The 20588-nt window shown below is 43.8% G+C and overlaps 1 protein-coding gene across 4 annotated transcripts in view; it reads left to right on the top strand.

The window, feature by feature from the left end:
- Positions 1–19673, top strand: part of med12 (mediator complex subunit 12) — a 55197-nt gene extending 35524 nt beyond the window's left edge. The window contains exons 28-43 of one of the 4 annotated variants that reach the window (XM_084041465.1): positions 2775–2846; positions 3325–3488; positions 4394–4555; positions 5782–5983; positions 7118–7227; positions 8148–8283; positions 9086–9235; positions 10072–10443; positions 11421–11571; positions 13187–13380; positions 14370–14444; positions 15607–15842; positions 16440–16629; positions 17595–17915; positions 18982–19063; positions 19202–19673. In XM_084041465.1, the coding sequence (XP_083897591.1) occupies positions 2775–2846; positions 3325–3488; positions 4394–4555; positions 5782–5983; positions 7118–7227; positions 8148–8283; positions 9086–9235; positions 10072–10443; positions 11421–11571; positions 13187–13380; positions 14370–14444; positions 15607–15842; positions 16440–16629; positions 17595–17915; positions 18982–19063; positions 19202–19239 (2655 nt within the window). In that variant the 3' untranslated portion in view covers positions 19240–19673. Of the gene's footprint in view, positions 1–2774; positions 2847–3324; positions 3489–4393; positions 4556–5781; positions 5984–7117; positions 7228–8147; positions 8284–9085; positions 9236–10071; positions 10444–11420; positions 11572–13186; positions 13390–14369; positions 14445–15606; positions 15843–16439; positions 16630–17594; positions 17916–18981; positions 19064–19201 lie in introns of all 4 variants that reach the window. The other 3 variants (XM_084041464.1, XM_084041466.1, XM_084041463.1) reach the window with 3 other exon arrangements.
- Positions 19674–20588: the final 915 nt, after the last annotated feature.

Below are 20588 nucleotides of genomic sequence, written 5' to 3'. Positions count from 1 at the left end.
GTGTCATGCTTTGACCATTTCCCATCATGCTCCCTCTCTTTTAACCCATCAAGACCTGAAGCCGACTCTACAAATGTCTTCTAAATCCTAACTGTTTTCTGAAAAACCTATGTTTCTATATGAGTGGTGCTCAAACTCTTTCATGTCAAGGACCCCTAAAATGATATTTATTTGGGCCGCGGACCCCCATCTCAAAATATGTTGTTCCAGGGACCCCCCCAGAAGCAAAGATTTGAGTTAAAAATGTTCGCTTTAAGAGAATATAAATATATTCATTTGCACACATTTTCTCGATTTTTAAAAAATAGCAGATCTACAAGCTCATAGCGCGGCACTCGGTGCCGCGCTATGAGCTTGTAGATCTGCTATTTTTGAATAGCGAAAGTGTAAAATAATGCTTTTTAGCTCAAATAAAAAAATGACACAGTTCCCAGTTCTTAATGGGTTAAGGATTATTTTTTTGTCAGACAGGAGAATGTAGAGAGAGAGAGAGAGAGAGAGGGAGAGAGAGATAGGAGCATATGGTCTGTGCACTAACTCGCTGAGTCACCAGGCAACCCAGTGAACCCACATCACGCTCTCTTTGAGTGACGACCCACACATGCACGGCACGGCACGCATGTGATGGTTCTTGAAATGTCTGTGTGGGATTGTATGGACTTGTGAAGTGCACCGCTGCCCTCTCCTGGTGGGGAAACGATAGAACAGGACACGGCAGTGTTGTTCATCCTCCTATAATTCTAGTAACCTCTGTAGTAGTTAGTGTCTGTCTGAGACCAAACCACTGAAGCCAAACCTGTGAGCCCAAACACGTTTCTGCCCGGTTCTCCTCGGTGCCTGGAGCTGTTGCTCTCAAATCGCGCACAGCCATTCACCATCACCATGCGCATGGAACTCCGAAGCCCGTTTTTCGATATCACTAAATCTCAGCTGTTTATTCCCATTTTTATGTCAAAAATTCTTCTGCCCGGTTCTCCTCACTGCCTGGCACTATTGCTCTCAAATCGTGCACAGCCATTGACCATTACCATGTGCATGGAACTGTCGAGCCAGTTCTTCGATATCACTAAATCTCAGCTGTTTATTCGCATTTTTATGTCAAAGAATGTCAAGAATGTGGCCATGCTTGCTGGCTGGAGAGAGAGAGAGGGGGAGGGGGAGGGAGAGAGGGGGACAGAGCAATAACTAGGGATGGAGCTCGAAAACCGGGTCCATTATATACCCGGGCATGAATTTATCGAGACCCGGTTTTCGATAAGCTTTAGGCTTGTCGAGCCTGTTATCGAGTGTAGCGGCCCATGACGTCATGTCTAAACTATCAAAACAAGAGGCGATCAAGAAATAAATCTAATCACCCACGCTGGCACAAACATGTTGGTCTAAAAGTGTATTGATAGCTGCAAGTTGTGCCAAACAGCACTGCCCGTCCCTCAGTCTATCGTTGCCGAAAATGGCAGATCTACAAGCTCACAACGTGGTGCGAACAGACGCAGTGTGAGCTTGGAGATCGGCCATGTTTGGTGCGTGACACCGTCGTACGATGAAGTATACATTGCGCTTTTAAAGTGACAGTACACACATTAACCGTTTCTTCAATATTATTTTCCAAAAGTAAAAAGGTCACTTGCCTTCTGTCTGTTAGAAAAGTACTGTATTTGAAGGCCCTAGTAAAATGTAGTGCAAGTGATATATTTTGGTTAAAACAAAGAAAAAAGAATAGAAAAAATAACTATGCATTTTTTGTTTATAAAAAGTTGAAGAGACATGGAGATTTTATAGTAATTATTACAGTACTATTCATAATATAAAGCCATTTGACACTTATTGCACATTATATGAATGGTTGTTTTAATGATAGGCAAAAATATTTTTTACTTTTGTCATCTTCATTTAATTTTAGATAGTGGTCAGCCACAAACTCACTGTTACAGCTGGCCAATAAAAAAAGATACCGGTTCTGTTCAGAATTTTTCGCCTCACGTCTTTTTTCTTAATAATAGAAAAAGATCGATAGTGGGCTCGATAAAAGCTCGGTTCGATAAGCAGCCTCGATAAGGTGCTCATTATCAATAAAAATTAACGAGCTCCATCCCTAGCAATAACCCCACGTTTGCAACTACTTTTGCCTGCACACTTCACCGGGTACGGTCTAGTAGATGTCATTTTCAATGGAAGCCAAGTGACATGAAGCAACAAACTGACCCCCGTCACTCGTTGCTGCGTGATGGCCGTGACGCTGCGCTACAAAACAAATTGCCTATTTTCAGTGGTGGAAAAAGTACTCAAATGTTTTTTCTTAGTAAAAGTATCAATACTGCAATGTATGAATACTCTGTTACGGGTACAAGTCCGGAATTCAAAATTGAATGGAGTGCAAGTGCAAAAGTATTGGTATAAAAATGTACTTAAAGTACCAAAAGGGTAGAGTAGAAAATACTCATTATGCGGACTGTCCAATTTCAAGTCTTCAAAACGTATACAAATCTTTTGAAAATAGCAGATCTACAATGCGTCGCATCGCGACACATTGTGAGCTTGTAGATCTGCTATTTTCAGATGGCCAAAATGTATATAGGGCTGAAGTGGTTAATGTGTGTTTTGTAATAATAATCAAAATCTACAAAGTAACTAGTTTTGCTAGTGGAGTAAAAGTACCATATTTGCCCATGTAGTGGAGTAGAAGTAAAAGTACTGAACATAGGAAATACTCCAGTAAAGTAAAAGTACCTCAGAGATTGTGAGTGTAATGTTAATCCTCTCCTTACTGTTTGTAGAACATGGACCAATGGACGATGAGACAGTCGTCCCTCGAGCTACAGCTGATGATCAAGCAGAGCACTACCAACGTAAGTCCCAATCTACACGGTCATGTGTCTAACCAAGTCTTTTGTGCATGACTTTAGGGCTGTGCAATAATATATCTATTATAATGATATGAGGCTAGATATCGCCTGGGATCTGTTGTCTTTTGGAAAAAAAACGTGAATGTTGTCGATCTACAAGCTCACACTGAATAATTTCATATTATCGTCACAATCGAGATTGAGATATTTGGTAAAATATTGTTATAAATATTATTATACTTTGTACTCACTTGAGACGAAGGAGCTCTTTTTCGAGCAAAATCTGGCCAGAATGGCAGCATTTTGAAAATACAAACATACAAGGTACACAAAGACAACAACATGAATGGAATATGATTGTAATATGGTCATTCTGTGTGTGTGTGTGTGTGTGTGTGTGTGTGTGTGTGTGTGTGTGTGTGTGTGTGTGTGTGTGTGTGTGTGTGTGTGTGTGTGTGTGTGTGTGTGTGTGTGTCGACAGGAGCTGTACTCTCTTCTAGAGAACATAGCTAAGGCCACCATCGAGGTGTTCCAGAAATCAGCTGAGATGAACTCCAGCAACCCCTCAGGGAACGGAGCCGCGGGTCCGGCCGGCTCTGCATCCAACAACACTAACAACACCGCCAAGATGAAGCCTATCTTGAGGTCTGTGTCTTATCTCTGTGTGTGCCATTCCATACCTAACCTAGAGTAACTAATGGCTCTTAACCATAGTGTGAACATTAGCGTCCCTCTTTTGGGGTAAACGTTCGGAGAATAGCAGGTTTACAAGCTCACAACACGTCATAACGTGACAGGCTGTAAGCTTCTAATCTAGATCATAACTTAAAAGTGGTTAACTTAAAGAGCCCGTCAACATGAAATGCCCTGTTTTGGGCATTTCCTGCTGAGAGACGTTTTTCTGGGTGGGACTAAACACCTCACCTGATGATACGCTCAGGTTGGTTTCAGTGTCTGGGTGGTTTATAACAGTGGTTCTCAAACTTTTTCATGTCAAGGACCCCCAAATTGACACTTATTAGCCCGCGGACCCCCATTTGAAAAGATATGCCAGGGACCCCCATAAGAGAAGATTTTTTACGGCTCTCTAGCAGTGGTTCTCAACCATTTTAATTTCAAGGACCCCCAGTTTGACATGCATTAGGGCTACAGACCCCCATTTAATGGCATTTCTATCACTTGGACCGCAACTTATATTGTAAAATCTATGTCAATATAACTCTGAGAGTGTACAAATGGAACCAAATGGACCCATTTGGCTCCATTTGTACACTCTCAGAGTTACAGACCCATAAGGGTCCATTTGGCTCCTGTCCATCATTTAGCTGGGGACCCCCTGGAAACCCCTCAAGTACCCCTGGGGGTCCCTGGACCCCAGTTTGAGAACCAATGGTTTATAACATTATTCGGTGGTCTGACAAAAAACGGAATACGTACTACTGCTTATAGGCCTACTCATACTGGGTTAGGGTACTTTCTGTTTAACTTAAATCTTGTCTGTTTGAGGTTTGTTTCTACTGTGCCAGACTTTTCTCTATTTTGTCTTGCAGTTCATCGGAGCGCTCTGGCGTGTGGCTGGTGGCTCCTCTGATCGCCAAGCTGCCCACCTCGGTGCAAGGCCACGTGCTGAAGGCAGCCGGGGAGGAGCTGGAGAAGGGGCAACACTTGGGCTCGTCCACGCGCAAGGAGAGGGACCGGCAGAAACAGAAGAGGTGTGTGTGTGTTGCGTCTTCAACCCATTCCTTGTTTTATTATATCGTGTTTTTTTCAAAACAGACTTGATGTTCAAGAGGCCGGAATCATCTTGAACTGTGAAGTTCAGGAACATACAAAGTCAAACATATTCACATACTAGCATTTACCAGGCTATAGTAGCAGCAGTCTTGTGTCATTTAATTGCACATTAACCCATTGAGACCTGAAGCCGATTCTACATGTCTCCTAAATCTCAACAGTATTCTGAAAAATGTATGTTTCTATATCAGTGGTGCTCAATCTTTTTCATGTCAAGGACCCCCAAAATGATATGTATTTGGCCGCGGACCCCCATCAAAATATTTTGTTCCGGGGACCCCCCAGAAGCAAAGATTTGAGTTAAAAAATGTTCGCTTTAAAAATATACATATTCAAAGATTTGCACACATTTTCACGATTTTTGAATAGCCCAAAGTGTAAAATAATGCTTTTTAGCTCAAATCTAAAAATGACACAGTTCCAGGTCTTAATGGGTTAATAGCAATGCAAATATAGTAACCTATATTATTGCCATTATTTTATCTCCACAACAAAACGTAGGCCATGGTAGAATAAAGGGTGCACGCACTTCTGTGCAAACATAAAGCAGAATGAACTCTGGAGAAATGTTGAGAAAAGAGGATGAAGGGAGAATAAAGTCATGCTGTCAACAGTGGTTTACATTGTGCCATGTACAGTACCCACTTCTTTTACAGTGGCCATTGCTTATGCTCACTTGTAATCAATCAGGTTTATTGTCATACTAAACCAGCAGAGACATAAGACATTCCGTGCTTATCCCATTGAGGCCTGAGGTTCCGATTCTGCAAAAATGTCTTCTAAATCCTAACAGTTTTCTGAAAAACATGTTTCTACATCAATGGTTTTCACACTTTTTCATGTCAAGGACCACCCAAAATGATATGTATTTGGCCGCGGACCCCCATCTCAAAATAGTTTGTTCCAGGGACCCCCAGAAGCAAAGATTTGAGTTAATGTTTGCTTTAAAAGAATATATATATTCAAAGATTTGCACACATTTTCATGATTTTTCAAAAATAGCATATCTACAAGCTTGTATATCTGCTATTTTTGAATAGCCAAAAGTGTAAAATAATGCTTTTTTTTAAGCTCAAATGAAAAAGTGACGCAGATGCGTTCCAGGTCTTAATGGGTTGTTATTCTGCTCTCCCCTCCCCCACAGTATGTCTCTGCTGAGCCAGCAGCCCTTTCTGTCCCTGGTGCTGACGTGTCTGAAGGGCCAGGACGAGCAGAGGGAGGGCCTCCTCACCTCCCTCTACAGCCAGGTGCAGCAGATCGTCACCAACTGGCGCGAGGACCAGTACCAGGACGACTGCAAGGCCAAGCAGATGATGCACGAAGCCCTCAAGCTGAGACTCAATCTGGTAAGATTTTTTTTCTGAGAGAAAATAAGGCAACCAGGGTCTGGGGAAAACAAGCCCCAGAAGAAGCGACTATAATAGGGGGCCACATGAGGAGCATTTTAAACCTATATATATACTGTATATGTTGGCTATTTGAAAATAGCCGATTGACAAGCTTGTAGATGTGCTATTTTGTATTTTTGTGAAATAAAATGTGGAATATTTCGAAGAGTTTTGCAACATTCTAACAACACAAATCCGGTACGGGGCTCCTTGGCACAAAGAATTATTCAGATGGGGTGGGGCGTTAGGGACAAAATACATAGTAATTTGGGGGTCCATGACATAAAATATTTTATAACCACTGGTTAAAGGTAGGGTAAGTGATATTTTTTGTTTAAAACAAAAAGTATTTTGTTAAAAGGTTAAAGCACTATATTCTGATAGTAATCATTTCTGTAATCAACAGAAAATCCATTTTCCGGTAGGTGTCAAAATCTCAACCAATCAGGAGAAAGTACCCATTTTTAAGCTTCATTTTCATAGTGTTCCAGTTCCAATTTTGTCTGCTCATTTCTTAGTGTCATCACTTCCTATTTCACTTGTTTAATCTATATCCTGATTGAGTTCTCTGTCCTGGTTGGATAAAATTGGAAATGAAACTGAAACTGAAACGAAAATGCATTTTCTGTTTAATACAGAGGTGGAGAGACAAGGAGACTCCTTTTACTGAACAAACACTCTATAGCAATGAGTACTATCAGAATATAGAGCTATTTAACACTTATTTTAACCAAAGCAAATCACTTACCCTACCTTTAAACAACATTTGGACGCAAGCCCAAATAAGCAACTACATGTTAGTAGTTAGTAGTTGCCCCAAAAACGGCAACCCGCAACTACCATTATCTACAAGCAACTTCACAGAAAAAGAAGCCCAAAGTCGCTTATAATAGATAATGGCAACACTTGGTATAAGGAGCCTCCAGTGGGATGACAGGGCAATGGTTCAACCACAAGAGGGCATCAGCGTCCCCCTGTTAGTGTCTGGTCTGAGGCCCTGTGCTGTGTTGCATTGCATGTCGTTCTCCCTTGTCTTCTAACAGTTTGTATTGTGTATTATATATTGTGTGTGTGTGTGTGTGTGTTATCCAGGTGGGGGGGATGTTTGACACCGTGCAGCGCAGCACCCAGCAGACCACCGAATGGGCTGTACTTCTCCTCGACATCATCAGCAGTGGCACCGTGGACATGCAGTCCAATAAGTACGTGTCATTTGTTCTTAAAACAAGAGAAATTGATTTTGTCTGTTTTTTTTTTTTGCCCTGTGAATGTTTTGGGACAGAAGTAGCCTCGCGTGGCCAGACAATATCACACGACACACTGCGTGGATACTAGTCTGGTCCCTATCAACGATAGATTTTTTTCCAAGGGGCGGTTACAAAAAGATCCAAACGGACTCTATTGGTTAGACTTAAACCAATCAGAGCAGTGCTTCCTTGTACAAACCAATCAGAGCAGTGCTTCCTTGTTGATAAGCCCGCCCATTTGAATACTGGGCCCTGGTTGGTCCCGCACAACCTCTGCGGGAGAGAAATAAATTCTCTATGGAGGGGGGCCAGACCTAATCTGCCGAGGGCTAAAGTGCATGCAATTTTGCAAAGGCAGATTCGTCTGGAACCAGGCTAGGACAGAAGGCAAGTACCTCCAAAGCCAAGTCTGTAACCGAACGACCATCACAAATGTCATCAAGAAAATTTAAATGTACTCACTTGGCCCCTGACATTGTGGAATCCATGAATGTGTTCACTTTGATGACAAAATGAGTTTGATTTGATTTGTGCTAATAGTTGTGACAGTCAGTTTATTCTAGAATAGAACTGTGGCTGCAAATCGGATTCTTGGCTTGGCTGTCTTGTTTCTAGATCAGTGAGATATTCATAATGTTGAACTAAATTAAGATTACTTAAGATTACAGAAATAACATGCTAGTTCTGATTTGGTTGGATTGTGTCTTTGACCCTTGACCAACAGATTGGATCCCGTAGAGTAATATACCGGAAACTCAAGTGTTGATCACGATCAAGTGACGTGGTGATCCTTGAATTTTGGTTAATGTTCAGTTTCTGTGTGTGTGTGTGTGTGTGTGTGTGTGTGTGTGTGTGTGTGTGTGTGTGTCTGTCAGTGAGCTCTTTACCACAGTACTGGACATGCTGAGTGTGTTGATTAATGGCACACTGGCTGCTGACATGTCCAGCATCTCTCAGGGCAGCATGGAGGAGAATAAGAAAGCCTACATGAACCTGGTCAAGAAGCTTCGGGTAAGAACAGAACAATGTCTCATCTGTCTGTTAGAAAATACTATATATCACGTCTAATTGTAAGCTTTGAAACCACTCCTGTGCATTTATAACATTCAGTTAATATTTCATTCATCTTTCAGCCCAATTTTAAGTGTTAACCACTTAACCCTTAGTATCCCAATTCTTGGCATTTCATAATAAGTGAACATTCTGCAAAGAGATTCGGTGTAGAGGGAAAAAAGGAGGGGGAACCCTGGGGGATCCCATGTCAATGACGTATATAGGGTTTAACCCTTTAAGACCTGAGGCCGATTCTACAAATGTCTTCTAAACGGTTTTCTGAAAAAAACGTATGTTGCTATAATTATCAGCGGTTCTCAAACTTGTTCATGTCAAGGACTCGCAAAATTATATGCTTTTGGCCGCAGACTCCCATCTCAGAATATTTAGTTCCAGGGACCCCCAGAAGCAAAGATTTGAGTTAAAAATGTTTGCTTTAAAGCTCATAGGTCGGTGCCGCGCTATGAGCTTGTATATCTGCTCTTTTTGAATAGCCAAAGTATAAAATAATGGTTTAAGTGGTTACACAGATGCGTTCCCGGTTTTAATGGGTTAAGTGGCTAAGAATTAATAAAACACATCGAAAGGTACTAGATAGCCAAGCTGTTGTCATCAGCAAAATAAAATGTAATTATTTGGACCACTGTTTGTACCTCGTACCTCGTATAAGAAAGTCCTGTTCGAAAAAGGTAAATGGTGTAGTGCTTCTTCTGAAGTGAAGACATTTTTTTTTTTTTTTGTGTCATTTTGCGCTTCACAGAAAGAGCTGGGCGACCGACAGTCGGAGAGCTTGGAGAAGGTTCGACAGCTACTGCCGCTGCCCAAACAGACCCGTGATGTCATCACCTGCGAACCCCAGGGCTCGCTCATAGACACCAAGGGCAACAAGATTGCTGGCTTTGAGAAGGAGGTGAGAGCTTACGCACGAGCGCGCGCACACACACACACACACACACACACACACACACTAATTGTGTTAATTGAATCTGAGCCGGAGACACCACGGAGGAATCGAACCCCAGGCTCCACAGTGGTGGGCAGGAACTTTACCCCTCCCTGCACGACCTGGATGCTCCAGTTCACAATACCTTTGTGACTTGGTTAACCCTTTCAGACCTGAGGTTCCGATTCCACAAATGTCTTCTACAAACAGTTTTCTGAAAGACTATTTTTGCTATAATCGGTGCTGCGCGACCAAAAAGGACGCTCTGCTTCCAAATTCTGCCGTTTTTCGCACTTTTCTTTTTCTCACGCCGTTTGGTGAACCCCCCAAGGTTGGTGCCCTGTGCTGCGCTGCTTTTATCCGCCAGATTGGGACGTTCACGGCATATTTTGCACCATTGCGGTGCGTTCATCATCGGTGACGAGTGCCTCTAACAGCCGCTGCTGGCTGCGAGTCGCAGCGTGTCTGTGTGTTACGATGCGAGACAACACTCACACAATCACGTGCAGCATGCGTCCCCTCCCCCTGCGCCTAATGGCTGTACATGGGGGCGACGCGTGCTTTAGCGCGATTGTGTGAGTGTGGCTTCAGGAAGTAAATTCCTAGCCTCGATCTCCAGGCTTTTATTTTTTAGTTTTGCTCCAAAAATAAAAGCTTGGAAATTCCTGTCCCAGCTGTTGGTACGCAAAAGCGCCTCGCGTGGTCTGATGTGCCGCGCATTATTTCTTTTGGGTGCGCATGTGCACCTGCGCACCAGTTATGTGCACCCCTGTTACACTGAACACTCTCTCTCTCGTTGTCAGGGCCTCCAAGTGTCGACCAAGCAGAAGATCTCCCCCTGGGACGTGTTCGAGGGCCTGAAGCACTCGGCCCCTCTCTCCTGGGGCTGGTTCGGGACGGTGCGCGTGGACCGCAAGGTCACCAAGTTCGAGGAGCAGCAGCGCTTCCTGCTCTACCACACCCACCTGAAGCCCAAGCCTCGCAGCTACTACCTGGAGCCCCTCCCTCTGCCCCCCGAGGAGGAGGAGCCCCCGACGCCCGTCTCCCAGGAGCCCGAGAAGAAGATGGTGGAGGCGGTGAAGCCGGAGAAGAACGTGCCGGCGGGGGGGCCCGCGGACTCCAGCAAGAAGAAGTCCAACAAGAAGAAGAAAGCCCAGTCTGCCAACAAGACCGAGGTCAGTTATAATGGTGGTCAGTGGCGTGCACAGACATTTTGAGGGGCAGGTGCTCAAGTAAATTATACTTTTTTTTGTTTACTTGGTCTGCTCTTTTTTTCCCTCTACACCTATACCTCTTTGCCAAAAATAGCCGATCTACAAGCCCACAACGCCTCGCAGCGCGAGGCGTTGTGGGCTTGTAGATCGGCTATTTTTGGCTAAAGTTCTCCTCAGAAAACGGATGCTAGGTTTCGAGTGGTTATGGTAAAAATAAAAATCATATCACATAAAGATTTGGCGGACCCCCTGTAGTAACTCTGAGGACCCCCTAGGGGTCCCGGACCCCCTGTTGAAGACCCCTGCTGTAAACTGAAAAAAGGGCAAAAGGACAGGTTCTCTAGCCCCACCTAGAGTCTATCTGTGCACGTCACTGGTGTCCGCAAGCTTTTTGCTTTGTGACAAAGCGGTTGCATTTACTCAAGTACTGTACTTAATTAAGTACAATGTTGAGGTATTTTTTCTTTACTAGAGTATCAATTTACAGTACTTTTACTTCTACTCCACTACATCTCAGAGGCAAATATTGTACTTTTGCTCCCTTCAATTGTTTGAAAACTTTAGTTACTTTGCAGTTATAAATTAAATTATTACATTATAAAACATACATTAACCACTTTAGCCCTATTTCATACATAGGCTATTTGAAAATAGCCGATCTACAAGCTCACAACGCGTCGCGACGCGTTGTGAGCTTGTAGATCTGCTTTTTTCAAAGATTTTAGTACTTTCACTTTTGGTACTTTAAGTACATTTTGATACCTATACTTTTGTACTTTTACTCAAGTAAATTTGGAATTCCCGACTTTTACTTGTAACGGAGTACTTCTACATTGCAGCATTGACATTTGAGTGCTTTTTCCACCACTGCAAACGGGATTTAGCCTGCCTTGAACGTCGCTCAATCGTTAAATGACTGTGTTCTCTGTTCTAATTAGGACTACGTGAACCGCACGCCAAGCGGAGTGGGCTACGGACCGGGAATGCCGCCCGACCTGATGATGGGGCAGCAGAACCACGCCTACGGGAGGGTACCCTACGGCCAACAGCCAATCGGCATGTACGCACAGAACCAGCCACTGCCTCCAGGTCAGCTTTCATCATAGCATAATATACACATCATCACTAAAGCGGGGGCGCATGCCAGGGACGTGCACAGATAGACTAGGTGGTGCTAGAGCACCTGCCCTTTGCCCTCTTGACCAGAAGTGCCCTTTTGAAGAAAAAAAAAAAAGGTTTTATTTTTTCAGTTTACAGCAGGGTCTTCAACAGGGGGTCCGGGACCCCTAGGGGGTCCTCAGAGTTACTACAGGGGGTCCGCCAAATCTTTATGTGATACGATTTTTCTTTTTACCATAACCACTCGAAACCTAGCATCCCTTTTCTGAGGAGAACTTTAGCCAAAAATAGCAGATCTACAAGCCCACAACGCCTCGCAGCGCGAGGCGTTGTAGGCTTGTAGATTGGCTATTTTTGGCAAAGAGGTATAGGTGTAGAGGGAAAAAAGAGCAGACCAAGTAAACAAAAAAAAGTATAATTTACTTGAGCACCTGCCCCTCAAAATGTCTCTGCACGCCACTGGCACATGTTACCATTTTCGATGGTCACCGTATCACCGCGGTGGTTTTGAAAACTACAACATGACGTCACTGAGCCGCGGTGATAAGGTGACCACCGCTCACCCCGACACATCTCTCTGCTTTTACTGACCGAAATCACCGCTGGCTCGCTCGAGCGGAATAGAGCGGGTAGTGTGATAGAGTACAGAAGTCCTGACGTCACTCGTTCATCCCCCTGGTTCGTAAAGTAATTTCTCTATGGAGAATAACATTGGGTCATCATAGAATCGTCTCATATAAGAATTGTGGTCCAAAAATAAACAAACTGTCTCGGCGATATTGTCAGGGAGGAGGCTCTGTATCGTTTATGATAGTCAGTCACTCATATTTGATACGGTCTGTTTCTGGCGAAAATTTAACTAATTCGGCTGAAGTAACATTATCGTTTTTTCACCGTCAGTTGATGCTTCATATCCATAAGAGTCAAACCGCCTGTGTTTTTGGAACACAGTTCTTATTCTTATTTGACGCGATATTAAACACGTCTATGGGAATTCAGAATGGGGGTGGAAAACCGCGAACCAGGTAGGATGTGTAAATTACAATAGACTTCAGTGCTCTATTGGCCTAGAAGTTGGGTGGGCGGTCCGTTTGGTTTTGCTGTTTCCCCTCTCCCATCATGGACATTTTACCCCCGGCAAAAGACGAGGGACTGGTACCATCGGGTATCCAGGAGGGCGGTTGGGTCCGCCGGGGTCTGCTCCCTCCCGGAGGACCCCTGGCAAAAAAAAACTTTTTGGCCTTGTAGATCTGTATTTTTCGACAACATTTGGAGCGACGCCCACTGCACTCTGGTTGGTTGGGGAAATGAAAGGTTGACTCCCACTTCCTATGCCAGGAACGTCAACAGCCTGGTCCAGGCTCTTATTTTTGAGCAAAACGCGAAGGAAAATAAAAGCCTGGAGATCGAGGCTACCTAAACGATGATAGGGTGATCACCTCATTTGGTAGCATGCAGGGGCCTTAACATTATCACGGAATTGTCCCAAAGACCCAAGCATTGTGTCATGTTGTTGTTTTTCCTCCTATGTTTAATTTAGATGAAAAAATGATTTACACCTTCTAACTCTTTTCTCCTTCAACAGGAGGTCCCGGGTTAGAGCCTCCTTACAGACCCAACCGGAACCCACAGATGAACAAGATGATGCCCACGCGGCCCGCCTACCCGGCCATGATGCCCGGCATGCCTGGCATGATGGGTCTGGACAAGCAGTACCAAATGGGCTACAAGCCCCAGCCTAGCATACCACAGGGCCAGATACTGCGCCAGCAGCTACAGGTCAGACTGGTGAGTCAGTCTGCACTTTAGTAGACTTGACCAGATGGGGGCGCTATAGCTAGTCTGAAATCTGCATGAGCATCCTGGCCTGGGTTGTGATTTTTAGCACAGGGGTTCTCAAACTTTTTCATGTCAAGGACCCCCAAATTGACATTTACTAGCCCACGGACCCCCATTTGAAAATATAAGCCAGGGACCCCCATCAGAGAAGATTTTTACGTCTCTAGCAGTGATTCTCAACCATTTTAATTTCAAGGACCCCCCGTTTGACATGCATTAGGCTACGGACCCCCATTTAATGGCATTTCTATCTCTGGGACCCCAATTCATATTGTAAAATCAATGTTAATTTAACTCTGAGAGTGTACAAATGGAACCAAATGGACCCTAACGGGTCCATTTGGTTCCATTTGTACACTCTCAGAGTTACAGACCCATAAGGGTCCATTTGGTTCCTATCCATAATTTAGCTGGGGACCCCCTGGAACCCCCTCAAGTACCCCTGGGGGTCCCCGGACCCCACTTTAAGAACCAATGTCTTGGCACACTGGTTTCCAAACTGAGGGCCGCTACGGGGCGGCCTGGGGGGGGCAATTTAGAAAGTTGGAAAATTTGCATTTTGTGCATATATAAAATTCAATTCATATGATTATTGTGCCAGTTTCACTTTCAAACTGGCATCCATGTCATTGTCAATATTTTTTCACAATTTGTCAGCAGTAGCGAAAATAGCTGCTCTACAAGCTGTTGTTTGAGCTTATAGACTGGATATATTTTTGTTTTAATTCTTTTGCCGTTTTGCACAGCCAGAGTCTACAGTATGGCTGTTTGGGGGGGTCCTTGGCATGGAAAGGTTTTGGAAACCCCTGTGTTGGCAGGCGAGGACAGACGGCGGTGCTTCATTTTAAAACGTGTCTTTTCCCATTCCTGTGGAGGGCAGCGAATCAGTAGAATATTTTGATACTGACTTGTGACGTTTCTGTTCACAGAACCAGAGCATGATGGGACAGCAGATGAGACAGATGACACCCAACCAGCCATATACTCCCATGCAGCCATCTCAGGCAAGCGCTCCAATTCACTTCAATGTTCTTCTGTTTGAATTCAAATCAACCCCTTAACCCATTGAGACCTGAAGCCGATTCTACATTTTCTCCTAAACAGTTTTCTGAAAAACGTATGTTTCTATATCAGTGATGCTCAATCTTTTTCATGTCAAGGACCCCCAAAATGATATGTATTTGGCCGCGGACCCCATCAAAATATCTTGTTCCAGGGACCCCCCGGAAGCAAAGATTTTAGTTAAAAATGTTCACTTTAAAAATATATATATTCAAAGATTTGCACAAATTTTCACGATTTTTCAAAAATAGCAGATCTACAAGCTCGTAGCGCGGCACTCGGTGCCGCGCTATGAGCTTGTATATCTGCTATTTTTGAATAGCCCAAAGTGTAACATAATGCTTTTTAGCTCAAATGAAAAAGTGACACAGATGCGTCCCAGGTCTTAATGGGTTAACACATGAAGACCTGAGGCCCATTCTAAACATGTCTTCTAAGTCCTATATGTTTCTATATAGGTGGTTCCCAAACGTTTTCATGTCAAGGAACTTATATGTATTTGGCTGCCGACCCGTATCTCAAAAGATATTTTGAGATACAGGATTTGAGTTAAAAATGTTTGCTATAAAAAAAATGTTTTGCTGTGTATATATTCAAAGATTTGCACAAAATGTTCCAGATTTTTCAAAAATAGCCAAAGTTTGAATAGCCAAACAAAGTGCAGTCATTTTCCTAGTTGTCTGGAGACTGTTTTCACTTCCCCCCCCCCCCCCCCCCCCCCCCCTCGGCCAAGCTAACATTGGTCAAGCCTCACGTGACACGTGACAATACGTTGAAAGAGTGTGCTCTGATTGGCTAGTGAGACGCATGACGTATAGCGGCCTATAAATAGATGTGTCACATTGAAAGAGTCTGTGTCTCTTTCAAAGTGAGTTAAGACAGGAATAATCACGAAATGGCTGAGAAATGGCGGAGCAATACATTATGTAGACACACTGGTGTCATCACAATACGTAATATAAATAGCTTAGACAGGATTAATCAATATTTGCTGGCGGAGACTTGTGCTCCGAGGAGCACATTTTCTAGTTATGATCTGCTTCTACGTGGCAGTTTTATCTCATCATCACCCCTCTCTCTCTCTCTCTCTCTCATTTCCTCCAGAACATATCTCAGGGCTATACCACATACGCCACCCACATGGGCATGCAGCAGCACCCCTCCCAAGGAGGCGGCATAGTCCCCTCGTCCTACGGGAACCAGAACTTCCAGGGATCCCACCCGGGAGGCCCGGGGGGCCCGGCGGTGGTGGACCCCCTGAGGCAGATGCAGCAGAGGCCCAGCGGCTACGTCCACCAGCAGGCTCCGGGATACGTACACAGCATGCAGAACACGCAGAGGTCAGCAGCAGCAGCTGCCAAAAGCCAACCGATTGCTTGTGCATTTTGTTTGGCTCATAAACCCGTGCTAATTTCGTCGACTAAAGCTATGACTATTTTTTTTATTATGATCTCCAAATGGTTTCCATCCTGTTTTAGCCCATACATTGAATTTTGATGTCACCAGGCATATATCGTAGGCGTAGATCTCTCTGATCGTCTGGCTACGCGGACTTTTATCGAAAGAAAGCTTTGGGAAATGTCCTTGTAGTTAGTACATTTTTTTCTTTCTTGTGCTTGGTGTCATATCGTCTCTGTCGGGTGGAAACCTCGTATGTCTAAAACTGTTACTTTTCAGTATTAAAATTCAAAAATGGCAAAAGTAGCAGATCTACAAGTTCTAAACTCGTCGTTTCGCGCTGCATTTTGATCTCGTGGATCTGCTCCTTTTGTGCGACACTGTAGTATGATCAAGTAGGGCATTGATTTACGAAGAAAAACACAAAAAGTTAGAATTATGGAGATGAGAGGTTTCTGCCCGACGGCAACGATGTCCAATTAATTCCATTGCCGTCTGTCATCTTCTCTGTGTTTTTCCTCCCACTCCGGGATCATCAGGTTTGCCCACCAGCCTATCCCGCAGAACCCTATCATGCATGGTCTGAGTCACATGGGGGGCCAGGGGGTGCACCCAGGCATGAGGCCGACCAACCAGCTACTGGCAGAACAGCAGCAGCAGCAACAAGCACAGCAGCAGCAGCAACAGCAGCAGCAACAGCAGCAGTACCTCAGACAACAAGCACTCAGAGTAGGCTACAGCACTTCATTACTAGCATCTCATAAACAAATTTGATTATTATTTAACCACGTAACCATCTTCTATTCCTATTCATCTATGCGCAGTTCACCTGGAGGCACATTTATTCCTTCCTAATAAAGGATTATTAATTATTGTTGCTAGTTGTCAGCCAAAGTCGTGCTACAAAATGGTAGCACTAGAACTGGCACTTTAACTCTTCCACACATAACTCTAATACAACGCCGCACACACAGCAAGAGATAACATTAATATTGGCAACTGTGTGACATTCAAACACGCAGTTTTTCAATAACGTCTTAAAAGTCAAGCTAAATCTGAAAGTTACTTTTCTCTTTTCTTTTGTTTTGGCCAGCATAATGGTATCACTTGACCATTTGCATACGCCGTGCAACTAAAGAGAAGCCTTCCGACCCAAACAAGCAAATTGACCAAATCTGCAATATCAATAGTCTTTAATTATTGCGGCAACCTTTTTTGAGGTCAATTAGTGTTTTTGACATCTCTCCACACGGTGTGTCATCTCTTTGGCTAATGGTGGACAGAGTTGTTTGCCAATTGTGTGGCTTTCGCTATGCGGATGCTGGCACGTATTCAAAGCTTCTTGTGCTTTGGCTACAAGCGTAACACAGGCTTTAATCATAGACCCTGGTCAGCCGGGGCGCCTGATGGAGGAGAAAGAAACTGGTTGGAATAACGTGTTCCTTCCTTCCACGCGCTACGTCCTACCAGGCAACTCCCCCCTGTCAGGTGATAAGAAGCAGCCTGCTCACTCCTCATGCGTTGAAGGAAGCATGAGCTCAGTTCGGGGCTCTCCCCCAGGCTGGCAGAGGGAGAGTAGCGCCCGGGATTACAAGCTTAGGCATTGGCACTGGATGAAGAAAATGGGTTACAAAATTGTGGGATAGAAATGTCTTTGTTTATAAATTGTATTTCTTTTTCCTTTATTTTCCCAGCAGCAACAGCAGGCCCAGCAAGTCCAACAGCAGCAGCAGCAGCAACAACAACAACAGCAACAACAGCAGCAGCAACAACAACAGCAACAACAACAGCAACAACAACAGCAACAACAACAGCAACAACAACAGCAGCAGCAGCAACAACAGCAGCAGCAGCAGCAACAGGTCCCACAGCAACAACAGGTGCAGCAACAGCAGCAACAGGTGCAGCAACAGCAGCAGCAGCAGGTAGCGGCGGCCCAGGCCCAGGCCCCTCCAGCCCAGGCTCAGCAGAACCAGGCCCTGGGCATGCAGCCACTGCCTCCACAGCAACCCATGGTACGTCCCATCCTGATGATAAGAACTTTAATCAACCTAGTCCTCCTGAATTGAGGGAGAGGAGAACATTAGTTGTAAACGCCACAGATAGAAAAGGTTGATATGGCAATTATGGCTGCAAACATCACAATTACTGTTTTCGATTAATTGAATAATCGCAAAGCGTGTTTTTTGGGTTAAATAATCATTTCAGTTAAATAGTTCACTTTGAACTAACCAATCAAGTCAGCATTGGACTTCACGGTTTATTTATGATACTGTATTTATGCATTTTTTTTATTTTTATGCCTGTGTATTGTGTGTGTATATACAGTATGTATAATATATCACCAGTATTCAAGCCTAGAATTAATTACTAATAATCGGGGACACAAAATAAATTGAGCAACTAAAAATATTGTTTCCCCAGAAGCCAATGATGTTTACTAAGCAATGATTGTGTGGTTATGATAAGCTTACATTTTCTATCACACATCTTATACACTCCTGTACATTTTACCAGCAAAAAAAGAAAATCTTTATTTTAATAACCGATAAGTTCAATTAACTGTTGTAGCTCTAATAGTAACACAGCCTGAGGCAAGAACTTGATGTACGGTACATAAAATATATATATATTTTGTAAAACATTTATGGTGTGGCCATAAGCCAAGTCATCTAGAAGGGGGGTTGTCTGTAAGTATGTCTGCCCCCTCAAAAGTTGACCCTTCGTGGAACCACTTTTGGCCATGAAAGCCTGAAGGGAAGTAGGAGTGAAGATTACACTTTCCATTTGGCTTTATTAGGCGTAGGCTGTCGCCACACTAGGACATGACCACCTGTATATTGTGGCTTTGTCTCTGAACACGGCACTGTGATTTGTGTGGCCTTGTTCTCAAACTGCGCACAGTAACTTAACATCGATAATTACACAGGGAGGCCATGCCGTTGTCTTGTATTCGTTTGTGCCAATGAAGTATTGAAACACTCTAGTCTAAACGCACTTACTTAACTTACAGTAGCTCTCTTGTTAAATTACTATAAATTATAACAGCGCTAATGTTGTACGTGTCATTCATTGTTTCAGTTCCCTCGCCAGGGCATGCAACAGACTCAACAGCAGCAGCAGACCGCCGCTTTGGTCCGGCAGCTGCAACAGCAACTTTCAAGTAAGACCCACAACCCTGTTTTCACTTTAAAATTTTCAAGTGCATATACGTATTTGTGTGTTCTGCCATCATTGTTTCAAGGCATGTGGATTTGAACTTGCTTTACCCCCCTCTCTCCCTCTTTCTTTCTCTCTCCAGATACACAGCCTGGACAGAACACCAATTCGTATTACTGATCGTGCTTGTTCATAGTAGTGTGCAGAGACTAGACTCCCTCAGTTGTGTGGCAGTGTCCCCCCCGGTCTGTAGATTGGCAAATGGTTGTGTCCAGTGCCACGCAGGCCCTGTTTGTAGAGGTGTGTAGGCTCCTAGGAGGGAAGACTGTTGAAGACAGTGTGGGCAACCCAGATGGGGGAAACCGCCCCTCTCGACCACAGAGGCGCAACGTGTTTAAAATGAAATCTCAACTTTGTTGCATAATTATGGAGAATCCAAGGAGGGATTGAGCTGTGAAATATACGGATCAGTGGATGTGAAATGAATTGAAAAGTTTATGTAAAAAAAGTAACAGAAATTATAAGAATGCAATTTTTTATTTTATTTCAATTTGTACAATTTTTTCAGTTTCGTGTATTTCTCATTAAAAAATCATGTCAGTTTTTATGTCTTGTACTTGTGTTGGCTGCATTTATATTTATAGTTAACATGGTTGGTTGAAATTCTCACTGGGAGAAAAATGCATTCAAAGCTTAAAGCCTGGGATATATCGCTTCTAACACATACAAAATCTGACTCTTGAGTCCTGTTTGTGTATTGTTTCCTCATTTGGATTTAATATTTAAATGTTAGGTTTGATAATCCAAAGACTATCACACAGACAAGTCTGTTTGCTATCAGACTTGAAACAGATTTGAGCCTGTAAATCTGATCCCAACAAATTCATGTCATTTAAGATAACGTCGCTGTCTGGCAGAAACCAGCTAACTTCTTTGTTCAGCTTTTTATTTTGTTTCATACATCAGTGCTATTGAACACCCTTTACGCCTGTGTGTTGGTTAAAAAAATCACACCCTGTGTGAAGGTAGCGGCGCCTTTGATACATTTTGTCATCGATATGTGTTTATAATGTGTTTATAGCAACGTGTCATGTGAAGCTTGACCAATCACTTTGTTGACGCACCTGACCAGTCAGAACGTTGACGGACCTGACCAATCAGAACGTTGACGGACCTGACCAATCAGAACGTTGACGGACACGGACAAAGTCAGGTATAGAGCAGGATCCGCGGCTAGCGCCGCTAAAAATATTGAACCAATGAAAAGTATTAAAAAGTGCTTCTGACAAAACCAGTTAACTCCATTGGATCCTCAAACTGTCTTGCTAAACCAGCTAACACCACCAAAGGGGTGGTGGAGTTAGCTGGTTTTGCTAACTCCAGGCTCCACGCCCTTTTGACCTCCAACCTCATTGGGTCAATCCACACATGTCCGTTCGCCTCCGTTCCGCGTCCGTTTCCGTTCGCCGGAAGTTCCATCCACTTCCATGTTAAAAAGAACCGGGACCGTACGGTCCCGTTTCTTTTTT

The sequence above is a fragment of the Gymnoscopelus microlampas genome, assembly GCF_963454915.1.
Source record: "Gymnoscopelus microlampas genome assembly, chromosome: 18".
Taxonomy (NCBI): Eukaryota; Metazoa; Chordata; class Actinopteri; order Myctophiformes; family Myctophidae; genus Gymnoscopelus; species Gymnoscopelus microlampas.
The sequence above is the reverse complement of the archived record's forward strand: the minus strand, read 5'-3'. Positions and strand labels throughout refer to the sequence as shown.